Here is a 26,133-nt window from a genome sequence, read left to right on the forward strand (position 1 = left end):
TACCACCCATACTTCGAGACCAACTAACGATTTTATTTTGTACATACCTTTCAATAACACGCTGTATATCAATGAATTGTAGCTGTGACACAATTTGTAAAAAAATTCGATATTATCAATTTATCAATTAACAATCTTTATTTTTTTTGTTTGTCGGTACATGGTTTGAGTTGCGTTGTTATATTACTTTAATCAAAATATTAAATATTTATTAGTTCCGTGTTGTAATTGCTACACCCTCTGACTTGAAGAATCATACAATGTGAAATATCGTGCCTTTATACAGATAACACGTCCTTTCTTATCAAAAGACACAACGAAAAGGAAAGAAAAGTGAGAAGAGAGCAGCTCATCGGAGAAGCCTCTGACTCGTTTGCCAATAACAGATTAAAATCAACGAAGAGAAAACCCAGACGTTAACGTTTTCCTTAACAACTGCAATACAATCCTCAATGAGAATTGAAAACAACTTAAAATGAAATCAGCATGGCAAAGGACTAAGTAATCAAATTTCTGTGACACTATTCTCTTACATATTACAAGAATTAAAATAATAGCGATGGCATATTACGTCAATTTCCATTCAAGAGCATCGAGGCTCAATTGAAGGAACTTCCTATAAAAATAAGGGAGCAGTGAAAGCACAAAAAAAATATAAGAACATTTTTAAAAACTTGTAATTGCTGAAAATCATGTGAAGGCCTAGATAAATCATTACACTAGGTATGTCACTACATAGGACAACAGAATCAAAAGGTATTCGCGGGTATTCGTTAAATTACAAATTGTGTAGATAACTTTGTTACGAAAATTAGCCCAATCGTCTCCTTTTCGCAAAATAAATCGAGTCCGCATACCGCAAGTACGTCATGTCGATCAGAATCATCAAAACAAGTCGAAATAAAAACTAAGCTTTCCATGAAAAAATATCTGTTCAATAAAAAAAGTGGCTTTTACTGAAAATTATGCGTGATTTAAAAAAAAAAAGAAAAATTTGTCCAAGCGGAACGAACTGTTTACAAGCACTGGGCAACTTTCACACAACAACAGCCCGCTTCTGCGTAAAATACGCCGAATAATAAAAGTAGCGAACGCGAGCTTTTAAAATGTGTAACAAAATCTTTACACAAATAATTATCTAACCGCCATAGTAAAAGTGGTTAACAAAATTCCTGAAGCATAAAACCCTAACATCATACACGTTCGTGACTCATCAAGAAACGTAGGGTCGAAAGTTGTTTCAAATTTTAATGCGTTCTCTTCGCATCGCTGCCATAGGAACCCTCATTATTCCGAGGTAAAAACCGTTACTAAGCAGAGCGCGCATCACCATAGCATTAGTTTATTTACCAAGTGGCAAGTCTAAATTTTTTGACAGACTTCTTCAAGAATGTTAAACTTCCAATTAACTACTGAACGGGATCGTCGTGAAGCGGCTCTAATCGAAAAACGGAGAGCCCTAGAAGAAGAACGCAAAAAGCGGATTTTTAATCCTCGCCAGCGTTTATTTGGGGTGAGACAGAAAATCACTATCAACTCTAATTTAATCGCCTAAACGAAACCTAGATTGATTATGGGACTTTACAAAGACAAATCGAAGAAAAAAGAAAAAGAGAAGCCGAACAGGCCCGCATAGACCGAATATTCGACGAACAAAGAGTAAAAAATGACGAAATCGCTCTGGCACTAGAGAAGAAAGAAAAACAGGTAAAAGAAGTGTGGGTTTTTTATGCGATACTTCGATACTTAACAAAATTATCTCTAGGAACGTCTAAAACTCGAACAAGAAATAAATTATTTCCGGATGTGCTGCCAACGCCCGGAGGATCGAAGGGAGTTCGATCTTAACGATCCCCACCAAATGAAAAAAGCTATACCCGCAAGAGCCTGCGATGATGATCCTAGACTTGGACCTTCAGCGGCACAAAAGTATACAACCGTACACTTAAACTTGCGAAACCAAAGAGCGGCATTCTTAAGATAATTTTGTAACGCTGTTTTAATATTAGTCCGGTTAAACGAGATTTTAAGAGGAGTAAATTCCGAACTTGATGAAATTTTCAGAACGTTAGACATTGTTCAGTCGTTCCTAAAAAAATCTTATCTGTAATATTTTCACAAAGTATTTGTAAAGTTATTTTTCACGTTAATTCAACATTTCATATCTTGCCATTAATTTTCAATCTATAAATTTTCTGAAAACATTGCCATAATCAAAAGAGTTTGCCTAACTCGCAATTATTCAGTCCTTGAACACAAAATTAATTTTTCAGTTTCTGTTTTAAATAAAAGTTTCAATAATCAAAGTCTTCCCTAAATGTAAAATAATACTTGCTCAGTGTATGTAAAATATATTTTAGTCAAAATAAGAGTCAAGCTAGAAATCAATGGAAATTACTTCCTAACATTTCGTCTCCAAACCAAGTTTAAAAGTTAACGAGAGAACACTTCGTCAACAAGTAACTTCTCATGTCAAAAAAACTTCTTGAAAATTTTTCATCGTTACTCCCACCAGCAGCAATTTTTCGACAATTTTGTCGCTATAAATGCATGACTCCACCTGCACCGTAAAAGCTTTAATAATATTTAATACCATTCTTTACAACGTAGAGTGTGAAAACACATATGTGGGCTGTGTGTGTTTAGGTTCGAAGGCGAAGATTTAGCAAGTGCTGAACGAGCCAAAGTACAACGGGATCAGGTGAAAGCGTGGCTTGACCAGCAGATCATGGAAAAAGAAGCAGCTGATAAGGAGCGTAAAGCGGCGGAAGAGGCGTACAGAGAAGCAATCATGGCACGCGATCAAAGAGCCCTTCAACTAGATAAAATGGAGAAAGAATGCAGGAAACGACTCGAAGAGGCCTGTATAAGATTCAACAGAGCGCTGGTAACGTGTGCTCGTTATAATTTTTATCGAAATTCACTGACTTGACTGACAGCTTTGATAAAGATGTCTTTCACTTTTCAATAAGTTCCCAGCTAATTTTCAATGACCGATTTAAAAAAAAATCATTAATCATCAAGGAAAGTCTCAGTTTTGCTCACTTTGTGTTCCAGGAAGCACTGCTTGTCCGTCTTTTAAATGTAGACACGCCTGTGTAATTTAGTAGTTAAAATCAAACAATCAATTTTTTTATCGTTTCTAGACAGGCATGCACTTAAAAAGCAAGGATGTTCTTTAATCAAGTTGTTGACTTTCCATTAGCACTGACATTGCAGATAGTTCAATTAAAAATTCTCTCAAAAATTATCAGATTTTAATTCAATAATGGAAATGTTTGTAAATAATGTTGCATGAAAGAAAATTTGCTACAACTGAATCAGAAAAAATGTTAATCACATGTTACCTACTCCAGAAAAATGTTGCTAAAAAGTTTTACACTAATTTAATTTTAAAGAATATACGGAAGAAAACCGCTAAATAGAGAACAAAGCATTACCTACTGAAATCGATGTTTTAATAATTTTCAAAGACTGTATAACGCAGTACAGTCATCGATTTCAACATGGTATAGCTAATATTAACGCCAAAAATGTATTCTATCGAAATGGCAGTGTCACTTTCAGAACTCAATCAGGGTGCGATACATTCTCGAATTTTTCTTTTCAACAAATATGTGGTCATGTGCAATAATAAAGGTCTCAAGGTGAAAAAAATAAATGACCATAACGTAAATAAGCTCGACAAATGTGAACAATTGCAATTGTTAGTCAAATACTACTAGAATAGAATCAAAATGGCCATGAGCGACGACGATGACCATGCCCATCAGGAATAAGATTTTTACTTTCAGACTTAAATATAATAGGTTAAATAAAACATTTAAATAAAATTTACCTGGCTACTTTTGTAGCTCTATTATATAGTTGTAAATCTTATTGAAACGTGAAAATCGTCGATCGCACGATTTCACCAATTGCAAGTTTAAAAGTCGAAATCCTATTCCATCGAGCAATTTTTTAAATGAATTGGAAACCTGTAATTCACTAATTAAAGCTACCTGCTATTAAGACGTCAATCTTTGATCTTTTTTGTCATTATATTAAAATTGTTATTTTATTATTTGAAGAATTACTTACTCTGTCATAATTCGACTTACGTAAGTGCTTATTTTCATTTTTAATAGTGATTAAATGAAATTTATAACCGAAGAATAATAAAAGCTAAGACCGACTGTTTTTTAGACGGTTTTGATATGGCGAATATTATGATATTTAGATAATTAAGAACAAACATTCTACATTAATTTGAAGAAACTGTGTTGTACAAATCCTAGCAATATTTTCGCGAAGGTTAATCTTCAAAGTGTGAACCACCGTGGTGTGAACTTAAAAAAACGTCGGGATTAAAAAAAAATGTATATATGTGTCTGCAAGGATTCAAAAAATAATATACTCCAGAATAGCCTAATTTAAGTTCCTCGATGATTTTACTCTATCAGCTATAACACGCACACCAGATCTTTATATATGCCCAAAAAATCTGTCGCATATTATACGCTCTATCCTGTCTTCGCCAAACATATAGATATGTATATCCATTACATAAATATAGTACAAAATAAACATAAAATACCGCTTCCTTTTTAATTTAATTGATGAAAATGTTCAAGGTCCTTTTTCTCAAAATGGATAAACGTTTAAGAATAGTTTAAATTCCATAATGAATTATTTTAAAATCTCGAGTGAGAAATTATAAAATGTGGTAATGTGGGTAATATAAGACAAAAATCCATCCAAAACTTTAGAAGTCATTTGATCCTGAATAAATGGATTTCCTGTAACACATTTCACATTATTGTTGTTAAATGATATTAGTACCATGAACAGTTAAAAATCTTAACATGAACTATCAGATTACAAACAAAAAAACAACACGTGTTGACGAATTCGACAAAGTTTCACAACATTTCAGAATAGAAAATCGGCAATTAACTAGTCTTACAATAATTGCACTTGTAGGAGAGACAGTGGCGTCGAATGCGAATACAGTGTTAACTTTATGATGTATTATAAATTTAAAAATCCGAAGAACGAATGATGAAAATACGTAGGAATGCATTTTTTATTGAAGTACGTATGTGACATATGTGTATTTTTCTATTATTACATATGCATTTTTGTTTTACAAAGTGAATGCTTCGTTAACTGTAGAGAGTCAACAAAAGTTAAATATACTCTTAATTTATTATTTAATTCAGACAGCCACACAGTTTTGATACGCGCTTTCGCTCTAAGATGGGCAAATCCACCCTGGGAATCGGAAGCACTCGGCATGGTTCGTCGCAGACACGACTGAATTGTAATCAGTCAGATCAGAAACTGCGTTCTGCATTTAATTATAAAATGTAGCTTATTCAAATTACCAAACGGTTAGACGGGTACCAAAGTAGGTAATTTTTAGTTGTTTTTTTTTTAATGGCAAGTCCGACTGTAAGCTGTGCAAATAATTAGAGAGGTGGTAAAGAAGGTAAAAACACTGAGTTTTTTCAATTAATAAATAAATTCAGTAGCACGAAACTTGAGGTTTATGAACTATTTGTTTATAAATTAAGACCATGGCCCGAAATGAAACAATAAAATTAGTCATCACTAACTCTCGTGGCAGTAATAAAGGGTTTAATCAAAATTGGAACAATAAATATTATTGGCTGACCGGTAGTAAAATAACAAATAAAACTGTTGAAATTGTCTATTATTTAACGAACAATTACAAACGCTTTGGAATTCCACAAGTAGAGAGATATAAAACATGATCAGTCTGAAAAAAAGAAAATTACTTGGAAAATGAAGTGAAACTATAGATTTTTTTTTTTAATTCGGCTTATTGTAAAAACATTTACAACACAATGAAACAGTTAAAAAAATAGAATCATTATTAAACGTTTATTCGATATGATAATTTTCTTGGCTACACACAACATAGATTTCGGAGACCAGACGAATCGCAAATTGATCTTAATCAAAGTAATTTCAAAGAATTAGCAAATTTGTTATCAAAATTCAATGATTTAAAAAGTTTTTGGAAGAATCTTTAGTATTTAGTGGTCTTTTTAAAACCAATCAGAACGATTATTTTGGAATTATTTTTTTATTATATTTGTTAGTTTTAATTTTGTTAGTATTTCAGAATTTATTTTTGTTTCATTTGGCATTTTTAATTTTGTTTTTATAATAATTTTCCAAAATTGCTACTTTTTCTAAATGTAGCTTATCGCAAAGACTTAAAATTTAAAGTTTTTTTTTTCATGTTATTTCAAAATCTTTACATATTGGGCTAATTATTTGACGTACTGTAGTTCTATATATTCTTAACAAATCCATTTATGTGCTGAACCCTTTTTTTGCTTCCGTGCCTCTTCTGGCAAGAATCTTTGACGTTCTCGTTGGTTCTTGCTGAACAACATTGTAAGTAATATTAATAAAATAATTATATATAATATACATAAAATATTTGTTATATTATATTGACTGACATGCAGCACTAAAACAAAAACACTTTCTCACAAAGATGATTATATGTATATATATTTTATATATATGAATAAATAAATAAATAACATGTATGAAATGCTTTGTCCACCCATCAAAAATCACCACGAGCCGCCACTGACACACACACATAAAAACGATATATTATGTAAATATTAAATAAGAGCATCCATTTACTTTCAGAGCGGAAATTCAGTACGAAACAATAGGTCCCCCGTTTCCGTTTGTTTGTTTGTTTGTTTGTTCGTCTGTCCGGATTTTTATTAGACAGATAATTTCCGAAACCACTGAACCAGTTGTTAAATATGTGTATTACGAATATCGTATAGATGATCAAAATTTGGCTAATCATCCCTACCAACAAATTTGTTGACGTCATCGCTAAAATTTACAGTAGTAAATATTATTTAAATTTTATAAAACAAGATACTCCTGCACATGTGGTTTATGAACCCCTGTTGAATTTTTATCCTAGACATCCAGATTTTTGGAGAAAAAAATCAAAATTGTAAAACAACATTTTGCAATTTAACTTCGAATTTTTTTTCGTTTGCCCCTCTACAACAATAATTACATAATTTTACAATTTTGTCGATTTAATTTATATATACCAAATATAATTTTTTCGGACGTCGGACGTTTTAGGTGAAATTTCTAAACTAAAATCAGTAAAAAGTAAAATGGTGCGTTTCACTCCACATTTTTTTTTTTTCATCTACTTTAAGGTACCTTATCATGTTTTTAAGCAAACTGGCCAATTTTGACGTTGACGTTTTTTATTGCTTTTTTATAAAATAAAAAAAGTAAATTTTTTGTAGTGAAATTTTTTTTAATGCATTTTTTACATTTCGCCCGATTTTTAAGGTTATTATTTAAAAGTTGTGGATTTCTAAAGATTCTGACCACGATTCCAACGGATCCATATAGAAACCGCTGACTGAGATTTTTATAAAAAAAAATAATAATAAACACTTCAACGTCCAAATTGGTCTGTTAAAAATGATAAAAGCACATCATAATATATTAATAAACAAAATGTGGGGGAAACGGACCTTTTTACTTACTACTAATTTGTCCCCTTCTTTTTTGGTGTTATATAATTAATTTAATTGCACACTCCTGTATGTGATTCATGAATCCCTGTCGGTTTTCACCATAGACATACAGATTCTTGGAGAAAAAATCAAAATTGCGTAACATTTTACAACTTAACTTTGAAAGTATAAAACCGAATGCTTTAAAAACTTACAAGTTTTTTAAGATTTTCGTAAGCATGGTAAATCGTTGATCAAATTGTTTTCGCTTATAGCCTTCTTAAAAATGATGATGTCATTTTATAATTTTGTAAAACAAATGTTTCTTAAATTTTATAGAACTACATACTCCATGTATGTGTAATTTGGCATCCGTGTTGAGTTTTTACGCCAGACATGGAGAGTTTTGATTTTTGGGAAAAAATTCAAAATTGTATTCTACACTATAACTTGAAAATTGCAGAAGCGAATATACTGAAATATTGCAGACATTTTAAGGTTATAGGAAAGATGATAAATCGTTAATCAAAATTTGTTCGCTTAAGACTTTCCCAAAAAATTATGACATCATCTTAGAATTCTGTCGAACAAAAAAAAAATCAAGATTGTATAACAATATTTTACAATGTAACTTTGAAATTGCAAATACCGAATGCTGTGAAATCGTGCAAATATTTTAACAATATTTGAAACATGGTAAATCGTTACTCAAAATTTGTCCATCATCTTACATTTTTGCCGAATTTCTTCAAATTTATTAATGTTTTTTCTTTTAATAGCTGATGTTTGTGCTTGTAATCGAATTCGGTCGAAGTTTAAATATAAACAGTCGAAGTCAAGTATACACTGAGAAATTGAAATTGTCTACATTTTTTTCCGTTAGTTATCTGCTTTAAGTATATTTCATATTGAAAGACGTAGGGGTTGCGGGGATATTAATTACGCCACAGTTATCACAAAACGAAAATCGCAGAATAGAATTTTATAATTTTTTAAAGAAGCGAAATGTATAGGACCATACTTCAAAATAACCTTTCACAATTTTTTTACTAGCTTTCTTTTTTTTTTTGGTAGCGTCATCAAAATTCCAAAAACAACATAATTGTACTGCTCTGTTTTAACACTTAAATGCAATAGCTAAAACTTCAAAATTTTGACAAATCAAGTGTGGGCTATTAGTACGAATCCACTTTGTCGTTAAGTTTTGTCTGTGACTTTACCTACGAATTTTTAACCAGTGTTTACAATAGCACTATAATACAAGAAATAAGTCAAGTGACCCTTTTTTTAAACTATCTAAAACTACCAACCTTAAGGGGTGGCGACCCGCTCAACATACCTACGTTAGTGTAAATTTGTTTTTGTTTTTTAAATGTGGTTTCGCGGCGTTGTTTTTTTTTTCTCGGCGCGGAATTTAATTTTTAAAATCGCAATACACTCTTCATTGTGTTTTACCTTACAGAAAAAACAATCTAGAAAGATGGTAAAAAAATGCACCTCAAAATAATAATCATTCTCGGTAGAAGGTGTCCATCTTTTCCGTGTATTTATGGACATTTAGGGTCGTCGTGAACCTGGTTACTTCGCGTAAATCAAATCAAAGCAATAACCACTAGGATCCTACCAAAAAATCATCTTAATCTCAGTCGTTAACACCACTGCAGATAAATTTTATCTCTTATATAAACTAAAGTACTGTACTATAATAGTATAATACAGTACTTTAATATAAACATGACAAATTCATTTCCAAGATGATGACGAAATTTTGTAGTTATAAGTACCTTGGTTCGTCTTCTTGTTAACCATTATTAAAATTTATGTTTCTCTGTCAAACCTAGCATTATCCTTTATCGCTTAAACGGAGAAACTTAAATACGACATTATTATATTCAGGCTGACGAAAGAAAAATGGAAGAAGTGAGTAGGCTCAAACATGAACACGAAGACGCTCTGGCCGAGATGTATAATTTCATGACGAGCGATTTACTGACGGAAAATCCAGATGTCTCACAGAGTAATCTAGGACCGCATCGACGAATAGGTTATTTATACAAAGGGATGACAGCAGAGGAGAAACAAAAAGTGCGTGAATACCAGTTGGCTCAAATTCAGGATGCAAAGGTTTGTTCAATCTTTACTTTTTTAAAGTTTCTAACAACATTCTTTGTGTGATGACAGAAGCAAAAAGAATTGGAAAAAAGAATGGACAGAGAGTATGAAGATTTCCTTAACGGGACACAACAAACAATATCGTTGATGGACAAAGAGGAGTTAAGGAAACACAGGTATGTACTTCAAACGTAAACGGCAAAAAACTATTCTCTTTTTAGAGAATTCATCAGAAGTCTGGCTGAAGACAATAAGAAGTTGGCCGAGGAGCAAAAATTGCGCAAAGAATTTATGGAAAAAGTGGTTTACACAAATAGACCGACACAAGAATTCTACGATCAGTTCAATAAATCAACGAGATAATAAGGCTGTCTTTTTATTTGCGTTCGAAGAGTTTTAAAATTTAATATCTTCGTGGGGGTTCGTTGATGAGACCGGCCTCGTGCAGATTTATGATGGACGTGGCTATAATTTTCGCCGTCTTCTTCAAATAACCGCCACTCGTTAGCATCACTATCGGAATGTTCCTGGTGCGCACTTTCCTGAACACTAATTCATCTCTTTCAATTACTCCCTGAAAATGGCACGAGTTAGAAAAAAGTTTTAATAAATTTCCTGCAGACAGACCTGCGGTGATACAGATAAACAACCCAAAGAGTCCCCTTTCAAAATATCCGTTCCGGCGTTATAGACGATCAGTTGCGGACTAAACTCACTTAATGCTTCATCAAAGTTTTTAGCAACTTTCCCCAAATACTCAGCATCTTCGGTGAAATGTTCCAGTTCGACTTTTCTGTTGATGTACTCCTTGGCACGTTTATCGAACGGATAAATCCCTTTGTTATAAACGTCCATGATATAGACGTTAGGATTATCCTTAAAATCCCGCTGATATCCATTACCCTGATGAGCGTCTAAGTCCACAATCATGACATTTTGAACAGTTTGGGGGTAGTGATTAAACACAAAATGAATCAATAGTGTTATATCTGCGTAGACACAAAATCCTCCTCCTTTACCACCACTGCAGTGGTGAAAACCACCACCAATATTTATTGCCCATCCTCTTTCTAAGGCTAGTTTTCCGCTCAAAACGGAACCACCAGTTTGAAAACGCATTGGTCTCAAATAACTTCTTTGAACTAGGTAATTTGGCACGATACAAAGTGGAAAAACTTCTGCTATAGTAGCTACGTTGAAACTACACTAAAAACGGTTTAAATTAAAACATAAAGAAACTGTGTAATATCTACACACGACAACACTGACAAACTAAGTTGGTAGTGTATTTATTTATAAAAAAAAACATTAAAAAAGTCCATATTTCGTATTACCTGGTCATTTTTTTCTGTATTTTTTTTCTACTTTGTGAATGGCAACTTTTCAGAGATATACACAAAACTCAGAATTTTGTAAATCTCTGTTAAATAACATGGGATACAAAAATATTAAACTAGATCAAAAATATAAAAAACCACAATTTTGAAATGATTTACAACTTTTTAGACCTGTTGTTATGTATAAAATCTGTTTGAATAGATAGTTTCATATTTCCGAAGTAAACACATTTTTCCAGAAGTGCTGCGTTTGACTTCATAAGCGTTTTACAGTACATCAAAAAATAAATAAAAGTAGTTGCCATCTATAAATTGACTTGAATCAGTTACACCCAAAAATAACATTCCTAAATGAACAAATCGAAAATGTAATTAACTTAAAAGACTATTAAAACTGATAAGCGCCTCGACTCAATACGATATTAAACTATAATATCTGTAATCTGTTGTTCTAAAGTAAATAGCTAATTGATTAATAGCTACAAAGTCATACTGTAGGGTAAATTCGTATCGTAATATAAATTAAGCCCATCACATTAATTAAATTTTGCCATTCTCGATTAAAATATTATTATATTCGCTGACAATACATAACAATATGTATCAACATGTCATTGTGTTAAGCAGGTGGCTTTGAAATTTAATCTTGTATCGTTAATTTAGATTTCGTCATTTATAAAACAGAACAATAAAAAAATTTAAAAACTTATTGACAACTGATCACAAATGGAACTTTGACGATCTGAGCATCGTCGCCGTCGTTAGAATAAAAAGTGATTAATTAAAACGTTATGTTGACATTGATTTACATCAAATTAAGGGCAGTAGTACCACCTAAAGCTTGACGGGCAACATCAACTCTAATTCATTTTATTTTCGATCGCAGACTACAAAAAATTAAGCCCTATGATTCTCAATCGTCAGTGAACTGCAACCTACGTGGATCAATAAGCAAAAAGATTTACTCCATTTTTTTCTGGCGGAAAATCTATTCATCTTTACAAAAAAAAACATGCAAGCATACCTTCAAACTTTTTAAATATTTTTTTGTATGCACCACCAATAAGTCTTCTTCGGTTGCTTCATTTGGCACAGCTATGGTATCTTCATTAATTAAGCACGCAGTTTTCAAAAATTTGAACACATGGCCCCATTTTCCTGCGTCAAAAGGGTGTAACTTCTCCAAACCCATAAAGCGTACGTTATACTCATGGCGATAAACAATAGGCCACTGCTCTGAGCTAATATCCAAATACAAAGTTGTTCTGCAATACAAAGAAAAATTTAAAAAACGTAAATTCCACCACAAAAATTGCTTCAATAACTAAAAGCTATACATATTTTATTCTATCTCAAAATATACACAATTAACGAGCACTTTAATTTTGCATCAATTTTTAATTATAGTTTAAAATAAACAGTAATAGAAAACTTTGCAGCCAGACCTCCCGGTAACTGACATCTTTTTATATTCTTTAAATTAAAATAACCAAAATTTAAAATGCATGTCTTAGTTTTTCATTCTTACTCAGTCATAATACCATAAGATCGAAAAAAGTCCTCTAGTAGGTCATGAAATTTATTTTTAAAATAATGATGTTGGTATTGCAGCTATTTGACACTTTATTTGACCGTAACTGCCGAACGGAACAAGGAACGCACTAGTCTTGCCAACACGATTATTTTGAAAATAAATTTCATGGCCCACTGGAGCACTTATTTTTTAATCATATAAGTAAAGAGCTATCCTGATTTATTTTTATTATACATATGTATAGTCAATGTCTATATGGACGTTCGATTTTTAAGTGAACGGAGAAGTTGTTAGGTCGAGACTACTCAACTCTTGTTTGCATTTATTTACGATTTTTTGAAATTAGAAGTCCTAGGAGAAAATTTAATCTCTTCTTTTATAGTGTATCTTTTTTAAAATTTCATAATCATAATTATATTAAGAAATGGATGCGTTTCTTTGAAATTCTAATAAAAAATAAATATATATACTCACTGCATGGCAAATCAAATTCAAATTTCCCACCAAAACTTATTGATTGTCGCTGGACAGCTGGTTAGAAGCGAATGAGTTGTAATGCTAACACAAACAAAGTACAGCACTGCTTAGCTTCACATTTAACCGAAATCCTTTAAATATTTGTAAATATTCGAACATTTATGCAAATAAAGCCGCAAAACTCTCATTTCACCTTTCTTTCGCTTTGCAGTTTACGCTAGTTCGGCGCGACCTTCAGCAGATGGCTCTCGATTTGAAAATTCAAAATTTGAAAATAAATAGAAAAATGTCAAAGTGATGATGATCTTTTTAGGAATTTATTATGACCAGTTCGGGGGATTTTAGTGTGCAGTAAGTATTGTTAAAATATTATGTTAACACTAAATAACCCCCTTTTTAGAAATTTTCAGTTACTAATCGAAAATTATGAGGCCGCTCTCAAGGATGTCACTGGAGAATTGGACTCGGTCCAGGTAATCGATTTCTGCTTCTTTATCACGCAATTTTCTTTAAGAAAAATACCTTTAGACCGAACAAAAAACTTTGAAGAGAGCTTTATGCGAAAATAACCAGTTGAGTTATGAATTACACAAAATTTTGGCTGAAAAATCTAAAGGTGACGTTGAATACCAATTTAAAGAAAGCGATTTAGTAGACAATTTAAAGCTTCAATTAAAATCTGTCAATGATGAGAAAGAACAAGCCATTAAGCTGTGGCAAAATGCCACTAACATCGTCGAACAACTTGAAAATGAACTCAGGATGTATCAGGACAATACACAAGGACATGTTCCCAAAGCGAAACTAATTGAGGTTTTATCACACTCTTTTTATACGTCTTACTAAAGCCACTTTTTAGCTCAGAAATTCGTATGAAGAAAAACTCAATGAGCTTCAGTCAACTGTCATCCAAACTAAAAAAAAGTTAGAGGAAACAATTAATTTAAAGACAAAGGAATTACTATTCCGAGATAAGGAGATTAGTGGAACGCTTCATAACCAAAATTGCAGCATCAAAATAATCAAAAACCTCGAAGATGAAGTGCTCAATCTTCAACAAAGATTAACTGCCACAAACGACGAAAAATCTCGATTGGAAAACGATGTCAAAGGTAAACAACAAGAAATAGAAGCATTGAAAACCACTGCTAAAGACTGTAAGGCCAGAGTGCAAGAGGCCTTGCAAGTTGTTGATGCAGCTATTAATGAAAAAAATGCGGCACTTCTCAGGGAAGTTCAAGCTAAAGGTAAAATGTCCATTAATTGCACTAGTTGTCTTTAAATTCCACTTTATTTTAGAAGAAACAGGAAAATTGGCTCAAACTCTCAATGATTTTATTGAAGAAACTGATTCCAAAATAAAAAACATTCAGCACGACCATGCAGCGAAACTAGATCAGTTGAAAACAGCCTTAGATACTAACCAGGAATTTCTGAAAGTGAAAGAATTAGAAATTGGAAACTATGAAAGAAAATGTGCCAAGTTAGAAATGGAATTAGAAAAAGCTCAAAACAGTCGCCTTTACTTGGATGATGGCGGCACTTCAAAAATATTGATTTTAGAAAAAAATCTTGAAAACACTTTTCAAAAACTGGTAATTTTTTTCTACATTTGATACTCTGGCCTTTCAACAGAATTTTAGTTACTTTCAGAAAAACAAAACATACAACTGAAAGCTGAAACTGATGCCCTTAAAAACGACCTTGAGCAAATGTCACGTCATTACGAAAAAGACATCAACCTTAGGGATGCAGAAAAGGTTGTCTTGAAACAAGAAGTTTCAAAACTCAAGTTAGAACTGGATGACAGTTATGTTAAAGTATCTCAAAGTAAAGACACTATAAATGACTTGAATAAAAAAATATCAACAATGGAAGTCAGTTTTAAAGAGAAAATACTTGAAACAAAAAATTCTCTCCAACAGACTAGTTTGGAGCGTCAGGAAATGGAAACTGTTCACAAACAAATTGTATATGAACTACAAGAACAAGTTCTGTTACAGAGTGATGTCAATAGCAAGTGGCGAGCAGAAGCAAAAGCTATTACTGAACAGTTAGAAACAATTATAATAGAACTAAAGATGGCAAATGGCAAAATCAAACGAGAAAACAAAACTTTGAGTGAACGTCTTAGAAACGCAAATCTGAAAATGTTGGAATATCGCAAGTTTTTGGAAATGATATCTAAAGATGTTACCAAGATAACTACAGTTGCCTTACCTGAAATAAGTGAACATGTGAGTGACAATGGTTAGCGTTTTGGTGTAAAAACATTTTTAGAGCATTGTTTTCATTGTTGACAGTTCTTTAATTTGATGAATTAATACATGCATTAAATAAACTAGGAAAATAGTACAATTTTTCAGAAGGATTCTGTAAATCCAACCATGCAAGTCCTTGATCCACCATGTGATCCAACGCTTTTTTTGCTCTTCCCTCTTCCCAGCCCAACTCCCTTCGTAAGTACCCCACCGACACAAACGCCTGATTTGAGTGGGTGACTTGTTGCAAAACAGCTGTATGATCCATGCTTAGTTCGCCAGGAATTGACTGAACCATATATTGCCCTTTCCCAACTGGTACAACCATGAAGCCACTACCAAAAATTTTCAGTTTTTGTGCGGCACGAATTAAATCATCTTGGGTTATCTCCTGATGCTGCTTACCTTTTCCTCTTGCTTTAATTAATCGCGTACGCAACTCGTTTAAACTAATCAAACCTCCAGTTTTGTAATTTGTAGCTAAACAAACTTCGACTATCTGCACAGCCAGTTCATAATAAAAATCACCAATACCTAAAACCGACCAAAATCCTTTGCCTGAAGAGAGTGGATCTACGCCGATACTAGCACACATCTCTTGAAACTGTCTTCGAAACTCGGGATTTTTCCTAATTTCATTTTTATGTTTGGTCGCAAATTCTTCCAAATTTACTTTGAAAACTTCCATCTGCCGTGTCATTTGTTCCAATTGATTTTCCTGAATTTCATTTCCTTTGTCTTTGTATTTTTCTTGCTCCAGTTTGTGCTTCTGAATCGCTCCTAGTCCTGCCCTGCGCCGCATTTTTGGTAAATATTTTTAACCTTATTTTCTACACTTATAACATTCGATCTTAAATTATGTACTTAACAGTATAGTTTGTTATATATTTAAAACAACCATAACGCCCTTTATGTTTCTACAAAATTGCAAAAATGAAATATTTTTCACAAACTGGAAATTAGGTTGTTTGACATCTGTCATCTGTCACGAGTTGTCAAGTTAGCCATCATAAAATTGCAAATAAATTAAAATTGTCGAGAATTGCAATAATCTTAATGTGAAAAACATGTAGGTTATGTAAATGTAATTAAATAAACGCCTAATGAATAGAATACGAGTACAAATGCGGTGCAAAGCTGGAAAGTTAAAAGAATGTTATGGGTGTGGATCGGGTTTTTGAGTTTTTTGGATTGGCGCCCTGAAATGAAAGTGATTTGTCTATGAGAAGTCAAGTCTTGTCTGCAACAACATTGATTGACAACGAATTAGTCATCGTCTGTTAATATGTGAGATAACTAATTATGTTAAAAATTCTCCACCATGGCAAAAAGCGGGCAAGAGGTTGTTTATGAGGGTTGGCTAACGAAATCTCCTCCAACTAAGCGAATCTGGCGGGCAGTAAGTACAAACTTTGTATTTTGTAAAGAAAGCTTTTCCTTATTTTATATTTATCAGCTGTGTAATTGTACACAAATCAATGATTCATCCTATTACTAATTGTTATTAACTTACAGAGGTGGCGAAGACGATGGTTTTCATTAAAACATTCTGGGGAGATCCCCGACCAGTTTATATTGACATATTATGCAGATAGAAATTGCAGAAAACTCAAAGGTTCTATTAATTTAGATGATTGTGAACAAGTTGATTTAGGATTGAAGTTAGATGAACGAAAATTAAAATTTGACCATGTTTTTGATATCAAGACAACCAAACGTACTTATTATCTAGCTGCAGATTCAGAAACCGAAATGAAGTCTTGGGTGAATTGTATTTGTAAAGTGTGTGGTTTAAAATCAACAAGTGACGAAGACTGTAAGTATATGCTAAAATTGAAAATTTTAATTTTTAAGGTTATGTTTGTAGTGCATATATCTGATAACAACGCAGTGAACCTAGATATAGTTTGTAGTGAAGAGGAGAAAGATGACAAAAGTATTGTACCAAGTTCGATAAATGAAACCCCTCCAGTATCACCTGTTAGTACTAGTCCTTATATACCTATATCAGAATGTATTACTGGGAAAACTCCCATTTTAACCCCACAAGTAAGTCTTTTTTTATAATAAAATAAGTTCAAAATACTGCACTCACTAATTTGTATGTACTTCTGACATTGTTGTTCAAGAGTAACTACTGCTAGAGGACAAATTCTTACCACAAATTGTCTAATTATAACTGAATACTAAAGTTACTGTATCCACATGGTACAGATTTGAAACAAATACTAAACAAACAATTTAATTAATGTCTCATAGCTTCCTACCTGTGGAAATATTTTCATAATTTTTTAATGTTTAATAGGATATCACTCTGTGTTACCCTTACTAAAATTAATGTTTGTTAAGTAGTACAAAGTTGATGTTCATATACATATTTACACCTATTATTATCTTAACTGAATCTCAAGAAAGCTGTTCATAGTTTGCATTGTCTTCTTCATTGTAACATTTATTAGATTTATAACTTGAGATACCTTTGTTTGTATTTCTAATTATTTGTAATTTGCCTTGTATCAGTAATGTTCATCAGAAATATTTGTTTTGCGATTTACTTAGCCTAGTAATGCACTGTGAAATTATTTATCAAAAACAAAGGATTTTTTAAATGTTTTTATGATAGCAGTTTTTATCAACAAAGTTTTTTGGCCTTCTCTAGTTCAAGGTTTACTTCATTCCATTATAATATTTTTTATGTTTATTTTGGTGCAGTGATCGGGCTGTGATGTCAAGAGACATTTTATGATATCATTCTAAAATTAACAATAATCAATCAGCCAACGGTGAAATTAACGACTGAGAGTTCCTAGCTGCAAATACAAAGAAAAATATATTGCACGTTACTGATTAGTTTATTACATAATGCAATATGACTCACACTTAAGCATCTGTGGTATACTGTTATCATTTGGCTTATCTTATTATTACATTTTTAGGATTTCAAAGCACTGATACAACAAAATATGAAGAACACATTCAAACCAGATATAACGCAAACGAATCAAACTTACGGAATTTCGCAACGAAATTACTTAAATTATGTTAACGACATGCAGGATCCTAGGTTTTATGACAGTCCAAGAGTACTCTCTCCATGTCAAGATAATGACAAAAATAAGAAAAATAAAGACAACTCGCCGTTACAGACACCAACTGATACAGAAAGTGTATTTACGGATGACGATATGGCTGATGTAAACGTTGTTGTTAAACAAAAATTTACCAAAAACAAAATTGAAGAATGCAATAATAAAGTTTTGGCTCCACCTAGACCCCCAAAAACAGTCTACGTGGTTTCCTCCACTTACATAAATTTGAACACGCAGCAAATTGGAAGTCCCAACCACAAAAACGAGTAAGTAATAAAAAATGGGTTTTAATGATTACTAGAACAAAATATTATAATAGCAAATCAGTTAAAAAGAAATGGAACTATTAGAAATTATTAGATCTAGTGGTATTCTCGACCTGGCTACTTCTCTGGAAACTAAGGAAAGTCGTAATTTTAAAATAAAGTATTTACAATCAGTGGGCACATACATATTTTTAAAAACATTATGGTGTCTGATTTATTTTATGTCACATTTTATTGTATTCCCGTTTTTGTCGGCAGAAACAACCAAGAGGAAGACCGAAAGCAGCCGCCCCCGGGCGTCATCACCGACGACATGTACGACTTTCCCCGTTCCCACCAGATTCCAGAAGCAGAAACCGTCCGTAACATGGTCCTTCGACGGCATTGCTACAACAATGCCGCCCCTGTCAAAATCGAAGGTCAGATTTTCCGGTACGATATCTCTCCGAAGCCATCCACAAGTTCGAATCATGTTTTTCGCTACGATGGAGACGACATCGTCGATGAACCAGCTTCGCCTCTCTCCCAGAGTTCCTCCACGACAGCCTATTCAAATTTACCGAGTCCACTTTTGGCGGATAGTCAGCTGATGCCACCTCCAGTTGTTAACAGGGATTTGAAACCTAAGAGGAAACTGTCGGATTCCTTATCGTCTTCTTCAAATCCTGAGCCGTCGTCACCGAGAAATGCTCCGTCAGTAGATAGGAAGTTGAAACCTCCTACTCCACTGCAGGTAATTGAAACAAATTTTGCTATGGTAATAGTAGTGAGTTTTTGTGCGCGAAACTCAGAGGAATCCGGTACAAGCCGGTTATGCATGGGATCTGTAATACAACTGATGCAGAAATGCTTTCATTTTTAATAGGTTGTAAGTGTATGTAGTCATAGCAATCGTTCACTACCAGTAGCTCGCTACGCTCGCTGCGTTTATATACTTACGTACAGTCGGAAACTTTAGTAGAGAAATTAATCTTCACAATTGTCCAAAATGTTTGTTCACGATTATGTCAGATTAGACACATATGTTCATATTTATTATTTCCACGTGCTCTATGCTAATAGATGTCATAGTTCTCTGAAATTTCTTCAAAATAACCAATTTTTAAGTGGTAATGTCAGGTACATAGTTACAGTTAATTAAATTAATGAAAACAGTTTACGTCGAAAAATATTATGTCGTTTTTGTATTTCTAATTCGTAAACAAAAAAAACACCGAACCTCTGGAGTCGAGAAAACTTCCCTATAGACTATTACTTATATTCGATATGTTACTAAGTGCCATTTTCTTTATGCACATAAACCATGCCTGTATGAATGTTATTTATGAAATTTAAATAATATTTATCAAGCAAAATTTTGGGGTGACGTCATTAGATTTTTAGTGGGGATAATTAGACGAAGTTTGGCTAGTGTTTATTCCTAAAATACGTATAAAATTTAACAGCAATCGTCACAGTATTTTCGGAGGTTATGTGTCTAATAAAAATGGACACAGACGATAGACATACAGACGGAAACGGGACACCTATTGTGTCATACTGTAAAGGTCACTAAACGTCGAATAAACATAAAAGTAGCCATTCTGCAGATATACCCTATTAAAATAGACTTCCTTAGCTTACATTCGGGAAGTAAAAATTTGTCAAGTGCCAAATTTACGGAACAGGAACCGGTAAAAACGTAGAACCCCACAATGTGGTAATATTACCGAGAGGAACTCCGCTGTAGAAACTTCCCTGAAGTACCTTAAGCTTGATAGACCCTGTTAGATTTAGCGAATGTTTTCTCGCAGTTTCATAGCTCCTAGACTCAAAAAGTAGGTCTTCTGTTTCCGTCTGTCGTTTGTTGACAATTTTATTAGACAGATAATGTCAGAAACTAGTGGAATATATGAATGGTAAAACCCTAACGAGAATTTGTCTGATCATCCCCCCCCAAAAATTTATGACGTCATCACAGAATTTTGCTAATCAAAACCTATGTAATATGCGCAAAATGATATGCTCCACTACCTGTGATTTATTCATCCCCTTCTATTTGTACCAATGAAAAGAATTCAAAATTTTACAATTTAATTTAAACTCCAAAAATCCAAAAAGTATTGAGTATGAAATTTTACAGACGCTTAATGTTATCATGAACGTGGTAAATCACTAATCAAAATTCATCCCCTCCAAAGATAACGTCATTTTGTTAAGTAATTTTTGCTTGAAATTATAGTTTGGCATGTTTTTTTATTTGTGGTTTAACAATATATCCATAAATGTATTTAATGATGCATATACGAATTATCGCGAAGAACGACTTTTTTATAATCTTAGTAAAATACCAAAATTCTAGAAAATTAATGACGTTATCCCAGAAATAAGTATGTATCTTAAAAAATGTGGTTAAAGATGCATATTTTTTATTTAGTAATTTTTAGAATTGTTTATACAGGATGTTTAAAAAGTTACGAGTAATGAATGAATGAATTAACTTTATTGTTGAAATTAAAAATGACTGTCATGTTTTCTCGACGTTTGATTATACCTAAAGCACGAAAAAATAGATAAATAGATTCAGTTTCCGTCTGTCTGTCTGCTGTCTGCCCGTGTCGATTTTTATTACAAATAATTTTCGAAATTATTGGACCGATTGTTGACAAATTTTATATGTACCTTAGAACTATCATGTAGGTGGTAAAACGCTAACCAAAATTTATCTGATCATTCCGGCCAACACTTTGATGACGTCACCTCAAAATTGTGTATAGTAACTATTATCGAAACTATACTTATAGTTTATGAATCGAGATCTAAGGCTTTTTTTCCAAAAAAATCCAAATTAAATAATAAACTTGTATTTTAAACTTTTGCGACTTTTTACTTCCCGAGCGTAAGCGAAGGAAATATTGTAATCGAGTCCGTCGGTCGACTATCTACTTTTACGTTTTCTCGACCTTACATGACCACTAAGTACGAATAAATAGGTCTCCCGTTTCCGTCTATCTGTCTGTCTGTCTATCTGCCGTTCCGATTTTTATTAGACAGATAATCTCCAAAAGTACTGGGTAGATTGTTGTCAGATTTTCCATTTATATTAGGAATATCATGTTGATCTAAAACGCTAACCAAAATTTGCCTAATCATCCTCACCAATAATGTGATGACGTCACTTCAAAATTGTACATAGTGAATGGGTTTTAAATTGTATAAAATGATATGATACTACACATGTAGTTTATGACGTTGTGCACAGTTTTACCGGAAACGTCTAGATTTTTGGAAAAAAAAATCAAAATTATAAAACAACATTTTGCAATTTAATTTTGAATCCGCAAAACCGAATGCTTTGAAATCTTGCAGATGATTTAAAGTTATGATAAGCATGATAAATTTCTAATCAAAATATATTTGCTTATCCCCCCCAAGAATTGATGACGTCATCTCATAAAAAATCATAAAAAAGAAACAAAATTTTATAAGTTAATTTCCAAAACGTTATGCCAGAAATAAATATTTGTTAAAAATGTTCGTAAAGATTCACACAATTCTGAGAACACATTAGTATTACTGTCATGTTTTCTCGACGTTTCATGATCCCTAGAGTACGAAAAATGGGTCTCTCGTTTCCGTTTGTCTGTCTGTCGTCTGTCTGTGCTGAGTTTATTATTAAACATATAATTTCCAAATTTATTGGACCGATTGTTTTCAAATTTTATATGTACATTAAGTCTACCAGGTAGATGGTAAAACGCTACCCAAAATTTATGAAATTATCAACACTTTGATGTCTTCACCTCAAAATTGTGTACTGTTATCGAAACTGTACTTATAGTTTTTGAATCCCCGATCTAATGCAAATTGAATAACAAACTTTTATTTTAAACTTTTTGCAACATTTTTTTTAGTTCATTGTGACTGCTGTTACCTATTTTTTAACGTATAGGGTTTAGTTTATCGTAATAAAATCTCCGAAAATCAAATTTTACAATTTGTGGAAGAAGCGGGATTTGCTAGACTGTACTTCAGGAGCAAGGGAAGTTCTAAATAGCCTTCGACTACTTTTTTTTTTTCATTTTAATTATAGGCGTTTATAATTTATTAAAATAGCTAGAACAATTTTTTTAATCATATTTTTCTGTTAATTCTTCCACTGCATTTCGTAATATGTATATGTATTTGAAATTTTATAGGAGTATTGGTTTTTAGCAAAAATGTAAGCAGATAATATAAATTCAAACAAAATGTTTTTTATGATATTAACATCTTTATTTTTTATCATCAAAAAGACGAAAATTAAAAAGTTTGATATGAAATATGTTCAAAACTTTTCCCTCATCCTATATAGCCAAAAACATAATTAAATTGAATTTGCGAAAGTGAATCACCTCATACAAATTTAGTTGAAGTGTTTTTGAATCCATCGTTACCGAAAAAATGTGTAGATACAACCAGATAGATAAACCGCTAAAAATCATATAAATTTTCCTCAGGAAATCCCAAAACGTAAAAATCTACTGAAATTTCCATACCGCAAACTTCAACTAGTTGTACTGAATTTCGCATTGGGGAAGTTTAAAGGATAGGAAAATAATAATTTATTCAAAATTGTAGCTAACTTGATGAGCAAACATTTATAACGATTAAGGATTCCAATTTAAAAATTTCCGTGCCCGCATAATGGTTGTATACGATAAAATATATTCTCATTGTCCCGTTCAGATAAATTGAAACTAAATATAGAATCGTAAAATGTTAATCTTTGCAGGAAGCACACAATCGCAAAATAAAAGCGAGTCCAATTATGGCACCGAGTTTCGACGAATCAAAATGTGGCCCTAGTCCAACAGGCAGTAGAAAAATGGAGGATGACACCCCGAAATTAAGAGCTGCTCCCAGCCCAACTTTACAAGGTCTGGGTCGTTCACATGAAAGCTTGTTATCGCAAAACAACCAAGAAGAACAAATATATCATTATTTGCCAGTTAAAATGCAATATATAGATTTGGATCATTGTGGACCTTCGAATTTATCTAATAATAGTAATACAATTCCGTCAAAATCATCGAGTGATAATACCGTTTACAAAAAAGTAGATTTTGAGAAAACGGAAGCCTTTAACCTTACGAGGAACAATTTAGAAAAAGAACGCAAGGAACCTGTTACCTTTTTAAAAAAGTGATAGCGAAGAGTTTTTATATATTTTTGTAAGTTTATAGGGTAGCTTTTGTGCAATTCTTAATATCACGATTGTACATTTAGGGTTTGTTTTGTATTTTTGATCTTTTTTGTAATGTTGTAATTGACAACTTTTGAGAGAGCTTTAATGTTATTTTTTATTAAGTGGCCATCTTATGAAATTCATATCATGTATTATACTAGAACTAATATTTTTTTATTCTCTATGTTATATGCTTAGGGTGTAAGTCTATTACAGATTTTAATGATGTTATGCAAAACAGATACACTGAATAAAGATAGTATTACCAAATCCTTGGAGTTTTAACGCCTAATGATCCCGATTGTCTTTATTTGCATAATCTAATAAACTGTATCAGTTTTCTTGTTAACATTTCGACGAATTTTGAGAACATCGCATTTCGATTCACTGAACACGATTTACGTAATTTTTCTGTCGCGAAACCGGAATAAAATCAAAGTAATGAACCATGAAATTTTCAATTAGGTGTTCCATAACTTTCATGGGAAGATAATTGAGTTAATGCTGGCACAACCGTTAAACTCTCGGTATTTTATTAAAATTATTCACAAAGAAGAACAATCACCCTTTTTTGATATAAATCTCTAACAAAAATGTCGCTAAAAAATCTTTAATCAATCATTACATAAAAGAGACGTTTTTTGAATATTGTTTTCTTGCAGGACGTTCACCCAATATTGAAATTATTAATTGACTGTGCCCCCCACCACTCTATTGCTACAAAAATAAATTAATAATTATACAATTTCACAAGATTGTTAGTACTAGTAGGTATTCCTGTGTGTGCACAGATATAATGCGTCAAAAATATAGAACATACGAAATAAGAAGTCCTTAAGAGGTCATTTTTTTAAAATAGAAGTTTCATTATATTGTTTAATTGTATTTTTAACGATTTCGTTAAATTTCCAACCGCTGAAGTAGTTGCATTATAAAATGTCGACACAGTCGTGACTGACATTTTTATCAAAAAATTGCGAATATAACGTTTCACCAAATTAAGAATATCTTTAAACATGGTTTTAATCTTAACACACTGTCCGGTTTTTTTTCCATTCCATTGATTTGATTTCTTTTTTTTTGTATAAAAACGAAATTTTATAAAAATAAATGTTTGTTTAAGGATTTTTCAAAAGATTTTTGCATAAAATGAAATACGGTCGTACTGATGAAGGGAATAATGAAACCTGACTTGAGCGTACTCAGATCAAACCACAAAACCTTAAGATTTATTGAAATCCGTTGCAACCGCACTCTAATAACTTTTTTCCGAAACCGATCAATAATGACGTAATAACTGCATTCTTTTCGAAAAGGAACTACCTGCATATTTTTGAACATTGACTCTGGCTTTCACATTTAATGTAAATACATAATCAAAAATATGGACAAAATTAAGTCGACGCCACAGAAGTTAGGGTTCTATTACGAATTGAGGGTTTCGGTACCTACGGCCTGCACTCATTTACTGAAAGCTCTATTGAAAGTGTTAATAGGCGTGCCATAAATCAAAAGTTCGAAATAGATGGCGCGATCCTGTTTTATTAACTGAAGGTGTGGACAAAAATCGGTCTATTGTAGTGAACTTAACTCCTAACTCCTTCACAATAGGATACAGTCCCAAAAAATAAGTTACTCTGGGACTACTATACCATCTTCAGAGCTAAATGACGAAAAGGAAATTAGATTACAAAAAGCATTAACGTTATTACACTTACCCGAAGGAAAAAATATAGAAATTACATAGGTAATTAATGACACGAATTAGGCTTGGGGGCTCCTGTTAATAGCAACCTCAAGGTTTAACTAAGAAATGGAAGGAACCTGAAGGAACTAAACATATAAAAGTAAATTTGAAACATCTATCGAGTGTTCTAGAAATAAATGTGTACCTATATTCAAATCACAAATATCATTAAAAACAAAAATTGTCCGTTGAGAAAGAAAAACCAAGTGTAAAACACAGAAACAACATAGAATAAAACCAGACGAGGAGAGGACAGCAACATGGAAATATTTAATAAGAAATGGATACGAGGGAAAGGTCTCATAATTTAGAGGAATGTAGAGTAATCTAAAGAATAAAGAATTATGAGGGATGAAAAGAAAACCAAGGTATGATGATACAATGGATGATATCAGTAGTGGTAGGTTTTCTAGAAATGTTAAACGAAAATTTAAAATTGAACATGTTTTTGTAATGCGTAAGTCTAAAAATGGGGCGGAATTATCATTTTCGGTTTGGTCTGTGGAGTTTAAATTTCTGTGTAAATTGGGGATTTCAGAAGATTTTAGTTTCTGTATTGTTCATGAAAATTTCTGTTT

At 32.4% G+C, this 26,133-nt stretch overlaps 5 protein-coding genes across 5 annotated transcripts; 3 read left to right on the forward strand and 2 right to left on the reverse strand.

The window, feature by feature from the left end:
- The first annotated feature begins 1,334 nt into the window (after positions 1-1,334).
- LOC135130055 (RIB43A-like with coiled-coils protein 2) lies at positions 1,335-10,004 on the forward strand. Its single transcript, XM_064057372.1, has 7 exons — positions 1,335-1,513; positions 1,567-1,707; positions 1,766-1,929; positions 2,647-2,887; positions 9,423-9,650; positions 9,708-9,814; positions 9,860-10,004. Exons 1-7 carry the CDS (start codon positions 1,391-1,393, stop codon positions 9,999-10,001), a joined length of 1,146 nt encoding a protein of 381 aa, XP_063913442.1. The 5' UTR covers positions 1,335-1,390; the 3' UTR covers positions 10,002-10,004.
- LOC135130065 (histone deacetylase 11) lies at positions 9,999-13,201 on the reverse strand. The gene is made up of 4 exons (XM_064057382.1): positions 12,984-13,201; positions 12,000-12,240; positions 10,266-10,844; positions 9,999-10,212 (listed from the first exon to the last, which is right to left on the reverse strand). The coding sequence occupies exons 1-4, from the start codon at positions 12,986-12,988 to the stop codon at positions 10,042-10,044; spliced, it is 996 nt and encodes a 331-aa protein (XP_063913452.1). The 5' UTR covers positions 12,989-13,201; the 3' UTR covers positions 9,999-10,041.
- Positions 13,202-13,207: 6 nt separating this feature from the next.
- On the forward strand, positions 13,208-15,327 carry LOC135130049 (cingulin-like). The gene is made up of 6 exons (XM_064057361.1): positions 13,208-13,337; positions 13,387-13,459; positions 13,515-13,799; positions 13,846-14,233; positions 14,286-14,581; positions 14,630-15,327. Exons 1-6 carry the CDS (start codon positions 13,309-13,311, stop codon positions 15,239-15,241), a joined length of 1,683 nt encoding a protein of 560 aa, XP_063913431.1. The 5' UTR covers positions 13,208-13,308; the 3' UTR covers positions 15,242-15,327.
- Positions 15,271-16,268, reverse strand: Lsn (larsen). The gene has a single exon (XM_064057393.1). The coding sequence runs from the start codon at positions 16,047-16,049 to the stop codon at positions 15,294-15,296; it is 756 nt and encodes a 251-aa protein (XP_063913463.1). The 5' UTR covers positions 16,050-16,268; the 3' UTR covers positions 15,271-15,293.
- Positions 16,269-16,472: 204 nt separating this feature from the next.
- LOC135130039 (GRB2-associated-binding protein 2-like) lies at positions 16,473-24,078 on the forward strand. Its single transcript, XM_064057350.1, has 6 exons — positions 16,473-16,646; positions 16,763-17,063; positions 17,115-17,296; positions 18,184-18,602; positions 18,861-19,335; positions 23,356-24,078. Exons 1-6 carry the CDS (start codon positions 16,569-16,571, stop codon positions 23,767-23,769), a joined length of 1,869 nt encoding a protein of 622 aa, XP_063913420.1. The 5' UTR covers positions 16,473-16,568; the 3' UTR covers positions 23,770-24,078.
- The last annotated feature ends 2,055 nt before the right edge of the window (positions 24,079-26,133 follow it).

The sequence above is a fragment of the Zophobas morio genome, unplaced genomic scaffold (genome assembly GCF_036711695.1).
Source record: "Zophobas morio isolate AGI-343-1 ecotype UQ-CSIRO unplaced genomic scaffold, CSIRO_AGI_Zmor_V1 ptg000002l, whole genome shotgun sequence".
In the NCBI taxonomy this organism is placed as follows: Eukaryota; Metazoa; Arthropoda; class Insecta; order Coleoptera; family Tenebrionidae; genus Zophobas; species Zophobas morio.

What these genes read in the sequence shown, in the direction of transcription:
- LOC135130055 (XM_064057372.1), top strand. Translation starts at nt 1,391, where the DNA reads ATGTTAAACTTCCAATTAACTACTGAACGGGATCGTCGTGAAGCGGCT. An exon ending in GGACCTTCAGCGGCACAAAA is followed by an intron (nt 1,930 to 2,646) that starts GTATACAACCGT and finishes GTGTGTGTTTAG; the next exon opens with GTTCGAAGGCGAAGATTTAG. An exon ending in GAGGAGTTAAGGAAACACAG is followed by an intron (nt 9,815 to 9,859) that starts GTATGTACTTCA and finishes TTCTCTTTTTAG; the next exon opens with AGAATTCATCAGAAGTCTGG.
- LOC135130065 (XM_064057382.1), bottom strand. An exon ending in AATATTTAAAAAGTTTGAAG is followed by an intron (nt 10,845 to 11,999) that starts GTATGCTTGCAT and finishes AACCGTTTTTAG; the next exon opens with TGTAGTTTCAACGTAGCTAC. An exon ending in GTTTATCTGTATCACCGCAG is followed by an intron (nt 10,213 to 10,265) that starts GTCTGTCTGCAG and finishes TGCCATTTTCAG; the next exon opens with GGAGTAATTGAAAGAGATGA.
- LOC135130049 (XM_064057361.1), top strand. Translation starts at nt 13,309, where the DNA reads ATGACCAGTTCGGGGGATTTTAGTGTGCA. An exon ending in TCGGGGGATTTTAGTGTGCA is followed by an intron (nt 13,338 to 13,386) that starts GTAAGTATTGTT and finishes CCCCCTTTTTAG; the next exon opens with AAATTTTCAGTTACTAATCG. An exon ending in AAAACACTTTTCAAAAACTG is followed by an intron (nt 14,582 to 14,629) that starts GTAATTTTTTTC and finishes ACAGAATTTTAG; the next exon opens with TTACTTTCAGAAAAACAAAA.
- Lsn (XM_064057393.1), bottom strand. Translation starts at nt 16,049, where the DNA reads ATGCGGCGCAGGGCAGGACTAGGAGCGATTCAGAAGCACAAACTGGAG.
- LOC135130039 (XM_064057350.1), top strand. Translation starts at nt 16,569, where the DNA reads ATGGCAAAAAGCGGGCAAGAGGTTGTTTATGAGGGTTGGCTAACGAAA. An exon ending in CTAAGCGAATCTGGCGGGCA is followed by an intron (nt 16,647 to 16,762) that starts GTAAGTACAAAC and finishes ATTAACTTACAG; the next exon opens with AGGTGGCGAAGACGATGGTT. An exon ending in AGTCCCAACCACAAAAACGA is followed by an intron (nt 18,603 to 18,860) that starts GTAAGTAATAAA and finishes TTTTGTCGGCAG; the next exon opens with AAACAACCAAGAGGAAGACC.